Source organism: Plecotus auritus (genome assembly GCF_963455305.1).
Source record: "Plecotus auritus genome assembly, chromosome: 7".
Taxonomy (NCBI): domain Eukaryota; kingdom Metazoa; phylum Chordata; class Mammalia; order Chiroptera; family Vespertilionidae; genus Plecotus; species Plecotus auritus.
Genome location: NC_137774.1, coordinates 156,796,251 through 156,814,307, shown reverse-complemented (window position 1 = coordinate 156,814,307; position 18,057 = coordinate 156,796,251). Strand labels below are relative to the sequence as shown.

At 37.7% G+C, this 18,057-nt stretch overlaps 1 protein-coding gene across 4 annotated transcripts in view; it reads right to left on the bottom strand.

The window, feature by feature from the left end:
* LOC308253215 (cadherin-10) overlaps positions 1 to 18,057 on the bottom strand; it is a 173,542-nt gene that overhangs the window by 47,223 nt on the left and 108,262 nt on the right. For all 4 annotated transcript variants that reach the window (XM_080678501.1, XM_080678503.1, XM_080678502.1 and 1 more), the window contains exons 6-7: positions 3,307 to 3,494; positions 1,682 to 1,935 (exon numbers count right to left, since the gene is read on the bottom strand). In XM_080678501.1, coding sequence (XP_080534627.1) covers positions 1,682 to 1,935; positions 3,307 to 3,494 — 442 coding nt within the window. The remainder of the gene's footprint in view (positions 1 to 1,681; positions 1,936 to 3,306; positions 3,495 to 18,057) is intronic.

Sequence of the window (18,057 nt, the reverse complement as noted above, 5' to 3'; positions counted from 1 at the left end):
TATTGCACATAGGATACATAAATCGATCCTTTTTTCCTGGTACGAATACTTGCATCCTGGTTAAATATTTTATTTTTTGTTTCAAAAATCCATAGCCATATTTTGACATAAAATAATTATCAGTCAACAAGAGGATGAAAAATCCATTTCATCTCTTTATGTTTGCCAGTTAACAATGCAACTAGATTTAAATTGAACTCTTTTAAAATATTATACTTCTGTTTTTTTAAAGGTCATTTGAAAATCAGGAACATAGAGCACAGCCTGTTAAAGTCAGTTGGGAGCTATGCCAAGAAAATGCTGGGTAAGTATTTAAAGAGGAAGATTAAGTGTGTACATTGGTTATTTAAAAGTTTCAAAGGGAAAAAATTTAAAAATGCAGCCATTTCAATGAAGATAAATGGGTTGGAGAAGAGGCATTTATGGGAAGGTGATGCTGGCAGATGGGAGCTCTACATGATTACTATGTACATGTTTCTTCTGACAATATGTAACCTGTGATGCTGTATGTGAATAGAAGAAAATATTTGGGTAAAATTATTTAAATCAAATAGTAATGTTAATATATAAAGTATGACTTCACTGAAGATTTGCAGAGTCAGGTGGCACATAAAATCAGAGGCTCTCTAGATTCCACTGCTGCAAACTTAGAAGGCAGAGGACAGTGCACGTGGAAACCACCAGTCATGTGAACTCCTGCGTGATGGGTCCGCATGGAACAAGGGGCAAGCAAAATCTGCCTGCTGGGAATTAGGGAAACACAGGAAGTCCAAAATACATGACAGACTAACAGTTTAAAGTGAACAGTCATTTTAATGCTGAGTGTTATATATAGACATCTGTACTTCTCTAAAATGATACAAAACATAGTGAAAACTTTGAGTCTTTCATATTTTTCTGCATTTATCATGTCTCATATGTTTTCCGGCTGCCATTTACTCTAATCTTCCTGGAATGTTCTAATATTTGTCGATCAAGCCAAACAACAACCAAAAACACTTCTGCTTTGATGGCAGGAGTATGGGGGAATTTCTAACACCACAATGTAACCGCATTGAAACACTGCTATAACTATAAATATATATATTTAAATATATTTTATTGATTTTTTACAGAGAGGAAGTGAGAGTTAGAAACATTGATGAGAGAGAAACATCAATCAGCTGCCTCCTGCACACCCCCTACTGGGGATGTGCCCGCAACCAAGATACATGCCCTTGACCGGATTGAACCTGGGACCCTTGAGTCTGCAGGCCGATGCTCTATCCACTGAGCCAAACCGGTTAGGGCTATAATGGTATTTTTATGTGTTACTGCTCCTCTCAATTTCACATATCCTTTAAGAACTTGAAAGCACAAATAACATGATTTAGTTGCATTGTAAATGTACAGATGAAATAGTAAAAGTGTGCCCTTTTTCTATACCAAGGATCAGAGCAACAAATACCTTACAGAGACAAGCGGATGATACAAGACATGTTTTGGTCTCAAGGGCATGATTAGAACTGAAGGGAACTATGAAAATTGTGCATGCCCTGCCCCAAAACAGAGACAACATTATGTCCAACTTATTGAGAGGCCCTCTTATCTTTCAGTGCATTAAATGCTTTCAATAGAATTTCATGACCTCTATATTTACTTCAGTTCTGTTTCTGTTCATCTTAAACATATGCATAATTACCTAATGGCACTAGAAGTCGAATCGGGGTCCCTTGCCATTACAGTCCCAATGATCGTGCCCACTTCAATATCTTCATGAACCTCAAACAGATAGGAGGATCTGCTAAAAACGGGAGGCTCGTCCACATCTTCTATAGAGATTTTGACAATCGTTGTATCTTTAAATGGTCCTAGGTAATAAAATCGTGGATCCACGTGGGTATTTTCTGCTTCCACCTTCAGAGTGTAAAGTCTTCGGCTCTCATAGTCAAGTGGCTGTTTAATAAAAAGTAAACCATGAAATTTGAGTGAGGGAAAATGGAGTAGATGTTCCTTTCAAGTTACAGTATGATTTTTAAAGCATGATTGAGTTCTCAGCTGTCCATTAACTGTAAATAAATAAAAGTAATTTAAATATATTAACATATCAATAGGATTCAATTTTACTTTTTAATATATTCAATCTGTGTTACCTTAGAGCATAGGAAAATTAAATTTTAAATCTTGGAAAAATTAGAAAGGATTAAACTTAAGGTGGTGACAAAATTGGGCTGAAAGATTGTGTGTGTGTGTGTAGGGGGGAGGGTTGAGGTGTTGGCCATTGCTATTTTTTTCTAAGAAAAAATTCAGTTATCTTTTTAAATTTATGTAGTGATATTTCTATTCAGTTTAATGGGCTCCTGGTACTTTAAGAAATTTTGAAGACTGATATAAAACTTTCCACAGTTATATGAGATTCCACCTGCATAACTATTACTTCCCAGCCGTGAAAAGTAACAAGAAAGCTGCTTTCCCCTTTGCTGTTACTGTCCATTTAAAAGTGCTTATGTACCTTGGGCTGTGGAATAGAATGTCAGGGTAGTTTTGCGATTAACCAGTGCTAAGGTGGTTGCTTTACGCATAGAGTGCTTAGGATATTTCATTGGATCTAAATCTTATTGTGTCTTATTTTTTTCTTAAAATGATGGTACGGACTCTGTAATAAAAAAACAACAACAACTAGTTACCTTTAAACCATATTAATAAACATATTTTGGCAGGGAAGTTTAATATATGCAGCAGAAGGGAAAATGTGAACAACCAAGTTATCCTCCAATCCATGTTATTTATTTTTATTAGCAGCTTAATTATTACTTCATACATCTGGATAGAAGGTATGCTACTTTTTGTGCCTCCAACTGTGTTAACATATTGACATCACTAGCTATTAATGGTTTTATTTAAGAAAAAATTACTATGAAAGGCTTTTATTAATGTGGCTCAGAAATATAACCACACATACAGGATGGGGCAGAAATAAGATTACAGTTGTGAGTATGTGAAACTCAAGTGTTTATTCTTGTATTATTATTTATTAATTATTGTGTTATTTCCCCATATGAACAACTGTAAACCTACTTTTGCCCCACCCTGTATATTAACGTGCCTCGTAAGTTTTATGAAATCTCAGGTTTCTTGTTTCATTAAAAAAAAAATTTGGTAAAAATGTCCAAGGTCTTTGGCTTTATATTTCTCAGACTATACACAATATAAATTATATTTGTACATGATGGTGAGATTTCTGAATGGATAACGCATGAGTGGAGACTACATATTGAAATCTCTACTTTCTACGGTCGGGTGTTTATGTATGCTGATGGTGTGCACCTTTTTCACAGTTATGATGCCTTCCTGTGTGTCCTTCTCAGTTATGATGTCAAACATGTCAGTCCCATCACCATCAATAATTCGGTATTCAACTTCAGCATTTTTTCCTGTGTCAGCATCAGTTGCTTTTACACTTCCAACAGCTGTGCCAACTGGGGAGGATTCAAGTACTCGAAGATGGATGGTGTCTGCAAAGAATAAAGAAAATGAGAGAATGAGAGAGAAAGAGAGAGAGAGAGAGAGAGAGAGAGAGAGAGAGAGAGAGAGAGGACGAGGTTTCTCAATAGAATATGCAAAGGTACATGTGTTATGAGAGAACATTATAAATCTTAAACACGGCATGATGTTAACTGATTAATAAGTTGAATACACATAATAATAAAATTATGTTAAATTAAAGTCTAAGGACAGAAAAGTAGAACTTTGGGATATTTGTTCATGCGTATTATGAATAGCGAGGACCAACCTCTAATCGTATAAGCAATTTGTCTTTTTTTGCATTTGTACAAATAACTAGACATCAGCTTTGAGTGAAGATATGTACATATGTGTGTTTATGTAGTTATAACAAACTACAGAATAAGCAGTGCATGTTTGTTAATTGTTGTTCCTCTGTTGTATTTAGTTACATACTACTCAGCTTGCTGGCAGCAGGATATTACAAAATTCCAAAAAAATAAACCATAATCAGGAAGAATCCTGGTTCTTTATTATTTCTATTTGTGACAGAAGAAACAAAGGTTAGTCTGTGGGAGAAATACAAAGTGCCCTTCACAGTATCAATATAAAAACACTAAATTGTGACAAACTCCCCTACATTCCAGAGCAAAACAAGAATTTATCTAATCCCCTCTTGCATAAAGATGTGTTTCCAGCTTGAACAACCTCTACTGCTAATGAGATTTATATTTGAGCTCTTGATCTTGAACTATGTTACTGACAGATTAATAGACCCGAAGCACCTCTGAATAGAGCAGCTTCTTGCTCATAAGCCTTAAGCAATTCTCCTAAATATACGTAAGGAGGCCCAGAATGCTTAAATACGCAGGCTCTTGCCTGAGTATATCTTTCTTAATGTATTTTTCCTTCATCACGTCCAAGAAAGATTTTTTTTCAAACTGGACTTTTCTAAGTGTTCTTGTCAAAACTTGATTTCCTACATCCCCCTTTACATTTTTTGCATGCTACTTCCCTCATGTAAAATCACGTCCCTCCCCTCCCCATTACCTGCATAGTGCAATTAAACAAACCTGATAAAACGGCACTGTTATTGGCTGAGTGTTTGGGGCCCGCAAAATTTATATATTGAGCCTTGATTCCCTAGATTGTCTGTGCAGGGTTTTTATACACATCATTCACACCTTTTGTACTATGTTTATTTATTTTGCTACACACACATTCCATTTATTTATGATGTATTTGGTGTGGTTGATCATTTCTTGGAAAATAAAACATTGGTGTTGCTGTATTTCACATATACTCTAGATTTGAGACTAGAGAATCATGGTACTGCAGATTTTAACAGAAACTAGATTTTATAAGATACTGATGCCAAAATGTCTGGTCGGGTCTCAATTTATTGCCTTACAAAATGGAAGAATTTTTGAACAGTGAGTATATTAAAAAATTGTAGTAAAGGGAGTAAATCTTGTTACATATATGCAAATATGTCAAAAAGTCAAAAAGGAAGGTAACTATCTGTATTAGAAATAAGAAATCTAATTATGCCTTTGATATAAAAAAGTAAATAACAGTAAGTTATTTTCTATTAACATGTTAATTGATCTTTGCTTTAGAATTAAAATTTCTGTATCTTTCAAAAGGAATTTAGAGTGCTATGATTTACAATAATAGTATTTAAAACTTTTCAACATAAGAGAAAATCTTATACTGTAATAGAATAGAAGTATTTCAGTAGGAAGACTATGATACTAGAACCGATTACAACCTGCTCTTGTAAATCAGCTGCACATTTTGTTTTAATTGTTGTCACTCAGAAAGGCTTAGAATCCCACTTCAATAGCATGAATCAAAACCCTGATGCCCAAACACTTGTAATTAATAGTGTTTTTCTATAACATAAACCAAGTCTTCTTAGAGATTTGTTCTTTCTAAATTTGAGGAATGAAAAGGAAATTGAGATCAGGATTTTTTGAGAGAGAAATTAGGTGCTCTATCAGAGATTAATTGGATCATAGAAAAGTACAAAGAAACCAATCTTCTTGCCTCTACTGGTCAGCAGTTTGAAATTTGATCATTTTTAAGATCATTTAGTTGATTAGAATACATTAAGTTAGACTTGGTTTCTGGCGGTGCAAGCTAGATAATTCAGTTCAACTTTATAGCTTGAAAACAGTTTTGTGGATCATAGATAGAGACCGAGATACAAGGTATTAAAAATAAGTACAAACTCCAAATTAAAAAGAAAGGAGAAGCCACAGACACAGACAGAGAGAGAGAGAGAACAAAAGAAAAAATAAAACATTTCATTGTTTAATTAACTTTATTGTCACTTAGATTTCACTCTATTGTCTCTGAGAATTTGTTCTCCCACTTTTTATTTTTAGCTTGGACTTTTTTGGAAACTACTTGTATTTTTAGGCACATGCTTAAATTCTGAAAATCTGGCCTGCTTATTACAGTTCTGGCCAAGGATCCAAACTTGTCACTTCAGACTACCTTCATTCCAAAGTTTATTTCATTTTCATTGGAGTAAGCTTCATCCATGTTAATTTCCAGTACCTTCTGAGACTCAGCCAGGGAAGTGATTATGCTACATTGGTTCATATGTACTTTATAAGCCTAAAGTGAAGAATAGTTCTCTTCCTCAGTAATTTGTTGGAAGGGACACACACACACACACACACACACACACACACACAGCAGTTGAGTTGTGTGTGTTAATATATGCACATCCATATATTTAATTTCCCCAGAAACATTAATAAATGTGTTTTCAAAGTATCCATAATTTCCAGAAAAGCCATGATTGATACATTCATCAAAATAGTATAGATTTAGTTCTTTTGTTAAGTAAATTAAAAAGCTGTATTATAAACATACCAGAAGCCCGATGAACGAAGATTCGTGCTAGAATGGGCTTTCCTTTCCCTGGCTTCCGGCACCACCTTTCCGCTCCAGCCCAGCCCCTTTCTGCTCTGGCCCCGCCTTCCCACGCTGCCCAGACGCCCTGAGAGACCGGGGGTGGGGCAGAACGCCTGCCCCAGTCACTCGGCACCTGTGTATGCAAGTTAACCGCCATCTTTGTTGGGTTAATTTGCATATCACTCCTGATTGGCTGGTGGCGTAGCAGAGGTACGGTCAATTTACTTTTGTCTGTTATTAGGTAAGATATGTTGTGTACACATCTACAATACACACATTCATGATTGTTTTGATTGTATGGTAACTTTAGAAATTAATCTATTCAACACATATTTATTCGGTGCCCAAGATAAATAATTCAAGAATGCTTTCTCTGGAATTACGTTTATGCTCATATACCAATTTGGTGACAAGATTTATTGGGTCTATCTATTTTAAAGTTAAAAAGTACATTTCTATATTTTAAATGGATGAAAGAGCTACTTTTATTTATTTCCAAGACTAGTCCGTTGAAGACAACCATCCTAGTTTGTCAAGCAAAATGCAATTACTTTAATTAGGAGCCTGCAAGGGTGTTTACCGTGTAGGGCAAGCAGCAGGGGGTATCCAGAAAGGAGACGGATTGCTATGCACACACTGACAAAGGGAAAGTAGTGCCTGTCACCCACCTTAGTTTTTATCTTACAGTTGATGGAGCTTTAATTATGTGGTGTGCTTCCCGCTTTCCTATCAACTCCAATTTACAGTTATTTTAAATTCATTCCCAGGTGTCAGAATGAATCATCCGCTTCTCTTGTAATGCTTAGGGCAGATAAATATTTCTTCCTGATGACTATGTCTTTAGTTTGGTTATCAACGTAAGTACGAAGGCATAAATATGAGGAGGAGAGAGGTAACTACCATTTCTGTGAAACGTGAGGAAGGTTATATTTAGAAGTAAACATCTAAAAAAAAGTAATATTGCAACAGCTTCTAGGGCCTGGACAAAAATACATGGCTCTTTATTTTTTTCTTTTTAAAAAAAATGTATTTTATTGATATTTTACAGAGAGGAAGGGAGAGGGACAGAGAGTTAGAAACATTGATGAGAGAGAAACATCGATCAGCTGCCTCCTGCACACCCCTTACTGGGGACATGCCCGCAACCAAGGTACATGCCCTTGACCGACCTGGGACCTTTCAGTCCGCAGGCCGACGCTCTATCCACTGAGCCAAACCGGTTTCGGCAATACATGGCTCTTTAAATAAGTGCCCTCGGAGACTGCTGCTGACCACCTCACGCATCAGGCTTTTCATTACAGTGTTTATTTCTAAATAAAAACTTTCAAACAATTTTGATATCTTTTAGGCCTTTTGGGAATCAAGACTAAGTATTCCAGATCACCTGTTCTAGCCAAAATTTTATCGATAGGACCTTTTCACTTGAATGTTAAAAACACTGCAGAACGAGAAGTAATTGATCGCTCAGTGTGAGGCTTGGTGAGAGATGGGAGAGAGGGATTCCCCAGGAAGACAACAGAGATGCCAGGAAACACCAGGGAGAGCAACGAGGGCAACGCCAGGTCTGAGGTCGGCTACAAATAGCTGCCGTTTTGTTTTACCGACAAAAACACAATGAGCTTCAAAGGGAGAGAATGCGTCTTTTTCCTTTGTTCCTGCCCTTGTTTCTATCTACATTTGCAGAAGAAGCCTGCTTTTCCAGAGTTGAGATTAAAAAAACAAACAAACAAAAAACCACACATGTATGAATCAACACAATAATTTAACATTACTTTAAGTTTTTAATTTGTTTTATGTGTAATCTTGTTGTAACATCGCTATGCTGCCTAATAATCTCAAACAACACTTGCTTTAAGAAAAATGACACAATTATGCACGTTTATAAACCATTCCATTGTATAATGTTTAAAATATGTTTTTTAATGAGCTTAACAGGAAGACATTAAAAACAAGATGAAGCTCCTTGGAGGAAACGGGGAGTAGTTAAGGAAATTATGCAACGCTAAATGGGCGTTTAGGAGAAAGGAGAGGAGAGCTCAAAGTCACACCGGAGACTGACAGCGGAGGAGGCTCTGGAACTGAAGACTCACCGGAGAAGACAGAAACCTCGATGTGTCAGCACGGGAGACGTGATCACCAACTTAGCTTTGGGCGTTTAATTTAATTTAGAGCAAAACGAGATGCTGCGCTATGTCTCAGTTTCCTGTTCGTGCCACTGAGGAAAGTGACAAACCAAAGCTTTTAGAGAAGCTGCCTGTGATCTCCGGAGCCTAGGGGATCCATCCCACTATATGTCTTTGAAATTGTCTCCAAGTTGATTGTCATCGACAGATACACACAATTGCAATGTGTAGAAACGTAACAAGTGCATAGACTTGGGGGAGGTTAACATAACCTTAAATTAGTCATTCATAAACATATTACGATGTATCAGGTGCTCAATCTGTTTGCAATGTGTCTCCAAGCAGGCATAGTGAAGACTGTAAAAGCAGTCTAATTGAGTCTAAACATATTTGCACAGCTAGCTTTTATATCTATATATCTCTATCTACCCAGGGTTGCTTTATTTCCAAAGTTTGTTCCAGAGGAAGCCATATACATAGAAACTTTGAATCCCATAATGTAAAATGCCAAGTAGTCTAGTCTAAGCCAGCTTCCCACTAGAATAACAGGACAGTCCCAAGTGGATTTTTGTATAATTTTCATGCAACTCTATTTCTCTTAGGGAATTTTACAAGGTGGGATAAAAAGTAGGTCAACTGTTGTGAGTATGCCAAACAGAGCTTATCGTTTTATTATAGTTTATTGATTACTGTATGATTTTCCATACAAACAGATATAAACCTACTTTGCCCCACCCTGTATATTTCATCGCCCTGGTGAGATTGTACGTTTCCCCAGTTATGTCACCCTGAACATTTAGCCTGATATCCTACATGTCTGTTTTCATTTCCATGTCACGTGTGCACCTCATTTCACAGTCTACTAGACATTTAAACCCCACTGCCTTTCCGCAGGCATCGCAATTCAAAATGTTCAAGTCAAACTGAAATCCCTGTCTCTCTCTCCATACAAGCAATCCTGGTAGAAAGCTAGAAAGTATCTTTTGCTCCCTCTCTCCCTCAAACCTTTTGTTGACCTAATTACGATGCCTTGTGTATCACCCACTTCACTATTTCTCAAATACTGTACATTAGTGCAGACTCTTTCAACTCCTGCTCTCCCGATCCAAGCAGTGTGCAGGTCAGAATAACTAGCTGCTGCCAGAATACTTAGTGAAAACGAAGAAACATGCCTTGTCTCTCTTAAAAATGGTTCCTTAGATAATATATGTGGCACTTTATGTTTGTATCCCACGCATATCATGATGCCAACACTGCCTACATTTCCATCCTCATCGCTCCCAACCCCTGCTTCAAACCCTGGGGTCCAGCCATACCAAGTTGCACACATTTCCCCGAAAGCCGCCTTTGTTCATCCTCTCCTCCCAACAAAAATGCTTTCCCTCCATGCCCCTTGCTGTCCTCCCTGGAAAACTCTCAAATAATTTTCTTTTTTTCCTGATCTCCCTGAACTGAAAAACTTATCATTTTATAATTTGGGTTTTAATTGATAATTTTAACACATATATTATTGCATCAGTCTCCATTTATATGTGTGTACATATGTTTATCTATACTTATAACAGGGTAATATGCCAATTGGTCCAGATGCCATCATGTAACGACCAATCAGCAGGAGGGTGGGGCAGTGAGCTACAAGTGGTGGAGAGCTACAGGAGGGTGGGGCAGTGAGCTACAAGTGGCCCAGAGCTACGAGCGTGGCGGTGGGTGGGACAGCCAGCTGAGGCAAGCAGCAGCTAGCTACTCACACACGGATTCATGTGCAAGGCCACTAGTATACATATAACTACATATGTGCACTCATATATTTACGCCTAATGTATACACAACGTATATCTAAATATAAAAAAAAAACACACAGAAGTAAAATGAAAGACAATGCATGTGAGAGAAACTAACAACTACAATGTAACAAATTAAAGGCGTGTGTGTGTGTGTGTGTGTGTGTGTGTGTGTGAGAGAGAGAGAGAGAGACAGAGAGAGAGAGAGAGAGAGAGAGAGAGAGAGAGAGAGAAAGACAGGTTATGTATGTATAACTTTTCAAATTCCAACCACTTATGGATGTATCCTGTATTTTATTTCTTACTTTAAGATTATTAGTTTACTATTATTTCCTAACATAGTCCCTGTCATGTATTAGGGCTTCAGTCAATGTTTAATGTATCAGGGAATGCTTTAATAACATTATTTATTGCTAATTCTTACAAATTATAGGCATTGAAACCATGGCAAAAAATCCTCCTGATATTTGAGGCCATTTTGATGGTTACAGTAAAAATCATAGCTATATGAAACAATATAAATTATAGAACAATACTTTTGAATACATTGATTTCTTTCCTAATAATAAAAAAGGGAAAAGGAGACATTTTTAATTTAAGTTCCTGCTTTCTCATGCTAAAGCATCTTCCTTGGGAAATACCTGACTGTTGCCCTAGCTGAAATGTGCTTGATAATTTTGAAATATGCAGATAAGCCTGGGGCTCACATTACCTCGGAATCCCCAGCTGAGGAGAGGTTGACTCTATTTACAGAGTGAAAATCGGGACTTATTAATCAGATCTCTCTTGTACCAGGCAGGGATTAAGGTAGTCTCACAACTCACTGAATGTACGTGTCTTAAATCCCTATGTATATTATATAGACATTTTCTTGAAAAACCTTTTCTCATGCAAACTTGCTTATTTATCGGCCCAAACTTGTTTACTTAAATGATCCCAGCAAAGAAGGCAGTTGTGTTTGGTCCTGAGATATTGTAAAAGCCCCAACCAGCCAAGGTTTGATTTTCCTGTGTTTGTATCAAAATTCACAGACAGCCCTGGCCAGTGTGGCTGAGTTGGTTGGAGCATTGGCCACACACCAAGAGGTGTCCAGTTCGATTCCTGGTCAGGGTGCATGTGGGAGGCAACTGATGGATATTTCTCACATGTCTGTCTGTCTGTCTGTCTGTCTGTCTCTCTCCCTTCTGCTCTCTAAAATGAATTTTAAAAAATGAATAGACATTTTAAGAATTTAGTATGCCCCCCTGAAGTTGTTCCTATAATACATATGTACAAGTAGTGAATCATGAAATTAACGAACTTTGATGCACCAATTTCTTTCTTGGTGTGATGGTCGAAGTACAGATTTTTGAGGCAAAGCAACTGAGTCCTCAACCTTTTATTTATTTCCTACGTTTAGAACCATGAACAAGTGACTTAAGTTTCTCTGATTCAATTTTTAAAATTTTAACTAACAAAAATATATCTACTTCATACAAATGTTGTGAAAGTTTAATTAATATTTGTATTATATTTTATAGTGTTTAATATGTACTGTAACACTGTTTTATTTTATTTATATCTAGGCAAACCATAAAATCCATATTTATGTAATTTAAAGCACTAAATAAAGTTAGTAGCCAATCAAGGTAACTCACATAAAAAGAAACAAACATATATATGAAATATCTTTTAAGCTCTGAGTGATTCTGGAATAGCTCACTTTTGTTTCTGAATGGCTGTAGCTATGTATAATCTTTAGAGATAATTTAGTGCAAAATGTAAAGACATGATATGAAAATACTCAGGAAATTGGGGTCTGAGTTAATGTATCTGCACACCCAAAATTTTCCATCATCTATTTTTTATCTTAATAAAAACTTGCCTAAAAGTAATTCTGTATAACTTCAATCAAATGGTAAAGAACTGATTTTTTTATACTATTCTCAATAATTGAAAAAATATATAGTAGACAGCAATATATTTATTATTTTGATTGTACTTGGGATAGATCTGAAAGCTTAATAATAAATATCATATCAAATTCATATAAATTTGCCTGGCTGGCATAGTTCAGTGGTTGAGCATCAACCTAAGAACCTGGAAGTCATGGTTTGATTCTGGTCAAGGCACATGCCTGGGTTGTGGGCTCAATTCCCAGTAAGAGGAGTGCAGGAGGCAACTGATCAATGATTCTCTCTCATCACTGATGTTTCTATCTCTCTCTCTCCCTCTCTCTTCCTCTCTGAAATCAATAATATATATGTATACTAGAGGCTCAGTGCACAAATTCGGTCCCTTTGCCTGGCCTATGGGATTGGGCTGAAACCAGCTCTCTGACATCCCATGAAGGGTCCCAGATTGCGAGAGGGCACAGGCCAGGCCAAGGGACCCCACTGGTGCATGATCAGGGCCGGGGAGGGATGTGGGAGGTTGGACAGCCGGGGAGGGCTCCAGGGCATGTCCAGCCTGTCTTGCTCAGTCCTGATCAGCCAGAACCCAGCAGCAAGCTAACTTACCAGTCAGAACGTCTGCCCCCTGGTGGTCAGTGCACATCATAGCAACTGGTCAACCGGTGGACAGTCTGCCCCCTGGTGGTCAGTGCACATCATAGCAAGTGGTTTAGCAGCCTTAGCATATCATTAGCATATTACACTTTGATTGGTTGAACGGATGACCAGAGGACTGGACACTTAGCATATTAGGCTTTTATTATATAGGATATACATTCTTATAAATTTGATATTACCTAATACAATATATCCTAGAACATATTTTGAGATGGCCAAAGATAAATAAATACCAATATGATTGTCAATCAATCATATATTTTGTATGCAATTCATATAGTTTCCCCCTCATAAAGGCTCAGCTCAGCTGACATTATATAAGTGTACTTGTTACTTGATCCTGACTGCCACTTGTCCACCTAAGCTGTGTGTGAACATGTCTGTGACAATGTTAATAGATCAGGGACATGATTCTGAGATTTCTGTTTCTCAGGAGCCCATACCAACTGTTAAAAAGAATGAGAAAGTTAATCGACTCTCTTTGTCATCTGTCTCTGTGATAGGATGTGTTGGAAAGCAGCTAAATGTGAAGAAAGAGCTGTGGTCTCCTTGAACTATGTTCTAGAATTGTCTCATTTGTGGGTTGAGCCTTTTGTCCTGGGTGTAAGCTGCTTACTCTTCTTTCTTCTTGAGTCCTACCTAGTAAAATATTGCCCCATCCAAGAACTAGAGCCAAGTCCTAGGCACCAGCTGGCTGGCTGGGACCCTGACCATCTGCTTTTGTAACCTCTTTTTCTTAGACCTGTACTTCCTTTCTGATGTCTATTGTTTGTTTGTATGTGGGTTTGCTTGTTTAATAGATATGAGAGTCTTATCACAGCATTCTCTGCTCTATTAAGGCAAAGACGCTCGGACTAGCCTGCTAGTCTGGCTTCTGCAGATCAGATGACCTTAATCACTGCATCTGATCTGGATGAAAATCAGTCTCTTACTTTTCTCCGGAAATGCTTAAAAAAAAGAAAAGTGCCATTTGGGCACAAATCCTGCTAGCCAGTTGGTTTTGCCACTGTAGCCTAATTCCTGCTTAAAGCCTGGGACATACGGAGACTATTTTTGTTTCTGATTTTAGAGAAAGAAGGAAGAAAATGAAAATGAGGTGAATGAGACAAATATCCAAGAAGGAGTACCAGGTGGTTAGATTGAAGGTAAGGGACTAGAAAGTTTTTCTATCTTAGGACAATGAAATACATCAAAATTCAGGGACCATTGGATGTTCGACTGGTTGGAGAGCAGGGAAATTTGCCTTGGACGCCTCATGCATAGAAGCACTCATTTGTTCAAACATGGTAAGTGCATTCATCTTTTTGGCTTTCAAGTGTATAGGCCTCTCTAGTCTTAAGGTACTTTTATTTACTCTTTGGTTGGCCATACAAGAATAACAGCATGGTGTCATAGCAAGGGAAACAATAATCTTGGAAACATGATACACATTCCTTCAAAAGGAAAGGGGAAGGGGAGGAAATCCATGTATGGAGAACCTATGATATGTTATAATTACTAATGAATACATTTTATTATTTTTTTAATTTTTAAATATATCTTATTGATTTCAGAGAGGAAGTAAGAGGGAGAGAGAGAGATGGAAACATCAATGATGAGAGAGAATAAATGATTGGCTGCCTCCTGCATGCCCCCTACTGGGGATTGAGCCCACAACCCAGGCATGTACCCTGACCAGAAATCGAACCTGTGACCTCCTGCTTCATAGGTCAACACTCAACTACTGAGCCACGCTGGTTGGGCTGAATACATTTTATATATGAAATCATGTCTCTTGTTTGTAACCCTATGAGATAAGAACTGCATATGTAGCAACTGCGGTCTAGAGAAGATACATTGCCTAGTTTTACCCATTTTCAGTTTCTGAAATTATTCAGGCCTCCTTAGAGTATTGTCCTGTACTCATTCTTCTTAAAATAACACCCCTGCCATTCTCTAGTCATGTTCCCTGCTTTCTGTCTTTCACAGCACTTACCACCCTGCTAGACCTCATAAATACATTTTGGTTATCACTTTTTGTCTACACCTTCAATGGGTAGCTCAGGTCCTTGCTGGCCACTGTAGCCTAATTCCTGCTTAAAGCCTGGGATATAGGAGGCTCTCAAATTATCCAGATGAGAGGATTAGAAAACTGTGGTACATCTACATGATGGAATACTACGCTGCTGTAAAAAAGAAGGAATTCTTACCATTTGAAACAGCATGGATGGAACCGGAGAGCATTATGTTAAGTGAAATAAGCCAGGCAGAGAAAGATAAATATCACATGATCTCACTCATTTGTGGAATATAATGAACAACATAAACTGATGAATAAAAATAGAATCAGAGACATAGAAGCATCAAACAGACGGTCTAACCTATGAGGGAAGGCGGTGGGTGAAGGGGTAAGACATCAACCAAAGGACTTGTATGCATGCATATGACCATAAGCAATGGACACAGACAGTAGGGGGATGAGGGCATGTGCTGGGGGTGGGAGCGGCTGGGGAGAGGTCAATGGGGGAAAAAGGAGACTCATGTAATACTTTAAACAATAAAGAATTTAAATTAAAAAACAATTATCTAGTGACACATCCCTACTTTAGAACTCCCTCTGCTCCTTTTCTATTCTATTTTCATGTACATCTCAGCTTCTGAACAGATAGAGGTCATTTGTTCCATCCTCTTTCTGACTTTCTTTTATTCTTCACCTTGTTATCCTCCAGCTTCTTCCAAAATGATTTCAACTAAAATTAACTGGGAAAGATCATTCACAACTGCCTGCATTATATCAATTCCAATAGCTGCTTTCCAGTGCTCATCTTATTGTCTCTTCTGTCCTTTCCATCCCGTTATTCTCTTTTTTATTAGAATTATCAAATTACAAAAATATATAAAAATAGAAACAACAGAAAAGCAATCATTAAAGTCATCTACTATTTCATCACCAAAGGTAATCATTATGATCACTTTGAAGCACGTTCCTCTTTTTCCTGTGCAGAATATGCCCATTCATAAATAGGTAACTTTGCTAATTTCCAACTTGATGACCTCTCCTTCTTTTCCTATTCTTATGGCTTATAGTAGGTATAAGTATAGTTTTAAGAAAGGATTTAGGTCAAGTGATAGGTTCTCCAAAAATAGCTTCCACTATAAAAGGCACTCAGTCCCCAGCCCCCACCCTCAATATTCGGACCATTGCTGCTCCTCTGTACGCCCATTACACTGTGCAGAGTTCCATGATCACACTTGTCATTTCATATTCAAACATCCTGCTAGACAGTGACCCACCTGTAATCAGGAATCAAGACTTATTCATCTTCATATGATTAATTGGAAATAAAGTGCTCGCTCCTGGAGGGTAAGCAATAGATTTTTTTCCTTATTGTTTTTAAAATTAAATTATAGCACTTGAAGTAACTCAGGATTCTGAAATAATTTCTGCAGAGATCTCTTTTTTGAGAGTGAAAAATGTATGCTTAGCGAAAAGGCAGAAAATACTTTTTGGAACTCAGTTTTCAGGTGTACCCCTAACTTTGAATCCATTGCCTTTATTTTAGAACCATACTATGGTGCACGTGTCATATTAACGTTCACCTCTAAAATCACAAAATCCTAATGATATCTTAGATCGGGCACACAGTTAGGTTTGTTAATACTAATGAAAATTTATGACTGTCAATGTTTCTGTGAGTTTCTCACATACTAGTCCCTAAACTTGGAGAAAGTACCCATCTCTCTGTATGGCTAGATCTATTTTACCTTAAAGTATTTTGATGAAATAGTACCTCTTAACTAAGACATTTCCTTACCTTACCCCCCCTACTATCACACACATATTCTCCCTTTATCCAGAACTGAGCCAATACCTTGTATGTATACAATGTCTCTATTTATGTATGATCTGCCTTCCATGCTTTAATGAAACGTATCATAAGGACAAAATAAAACAGTGGGTGTTTAAGGCAAAATTTATACATCTAGCTTCTAAAGTAGCATTCTCAATAAATGTTGTTAAATAAAAGAGTTCATGATTTCACTTGAACAGCTCCTCATATAACATATCAGAGTTTCTCACTCTTGGCATTATTTACATTTGAGGCCCAGTAATTCTTTGTTTTGTGAATTCTAAGGACATTTGCAGTATTTCTGGCTTACACCCACTAGATGCCAGTAGTACCCACCAATTCAGAGAAGCAAAAATGTCTCAAGACATGGTGAAACCTTCTCTGGAAGGCAAACAAGAGAAGGATTGTTATAGATCCATGCAATAAAATTAGCTAAACAATGAAGGAGGAAATACAGTGTTTGCTCCTGGAAGGTAAGCAATAGATTTTCTGAGTTTTCTTCTGCCCCCTTGCCTTCCAAATGACAGATTTTTATCCTCCACAGATGTAGCATATTGGGAAATGTTGAATTTGGATCAAACAATGTACACGGAAGTTTAAGTTCTGACACCACTTTTATAACATTGAATAATAATAATAACCGATGAGTATTTGCACAAATCAACATTATCGAGCACATGAATACACTAGTGGCAGTCACTGAGCCCAGTGCTTCAGAGACATTCAATTATTTCATTTTATAGAGCTTCGTGGAATATATGTTGCTATTTCATTTTCCTTAACTGACCAAGGTGAAAAAGGTACTGGGTGGAGAAGACAGCACTGGGACTCATGTAAGATGACTCCACAGTCTGCTCCTACACTGTCCCAGTTCACAGCCACTAGCCATGCCACCAGCCCTCATGTAGCTATTGACTAGAAATGTGCTAAGCCTGGATTGAGACTTAATGTAACTAGAAAATACTCAATGTAAGGGTTTCAAAGAAACATGGGAAAAAAACAATGTAAAATATCTGAATAGGTTTTACACTGATGATATGTTTAAAGGATAACATTGGCTTAATAAAATATATCCTATATAAAAAAAGGGTAATATGCAAATTGACCCTAACGGCAGAATGACTAGGAACGACCAGTCGCTATGAGGAGCACTGACCACCAGGGGGCAGACGCTCAGTACAGGAGCTCCCCCCTGGTGGTCAGTGAGCTCCCACAGGGGGAGCTCCATTCATCCACAAGCCGGGCAGATGGCTGCGAGCGCAGCAGTGGTGGCGGTAGCCTCTCCCACCTCCTCAGCAGTGCTAAGGATGTCCAACTGTGGCTTAGGCCCACTAAGCCGGCAGGTGGACATCCCCCAAGGGGT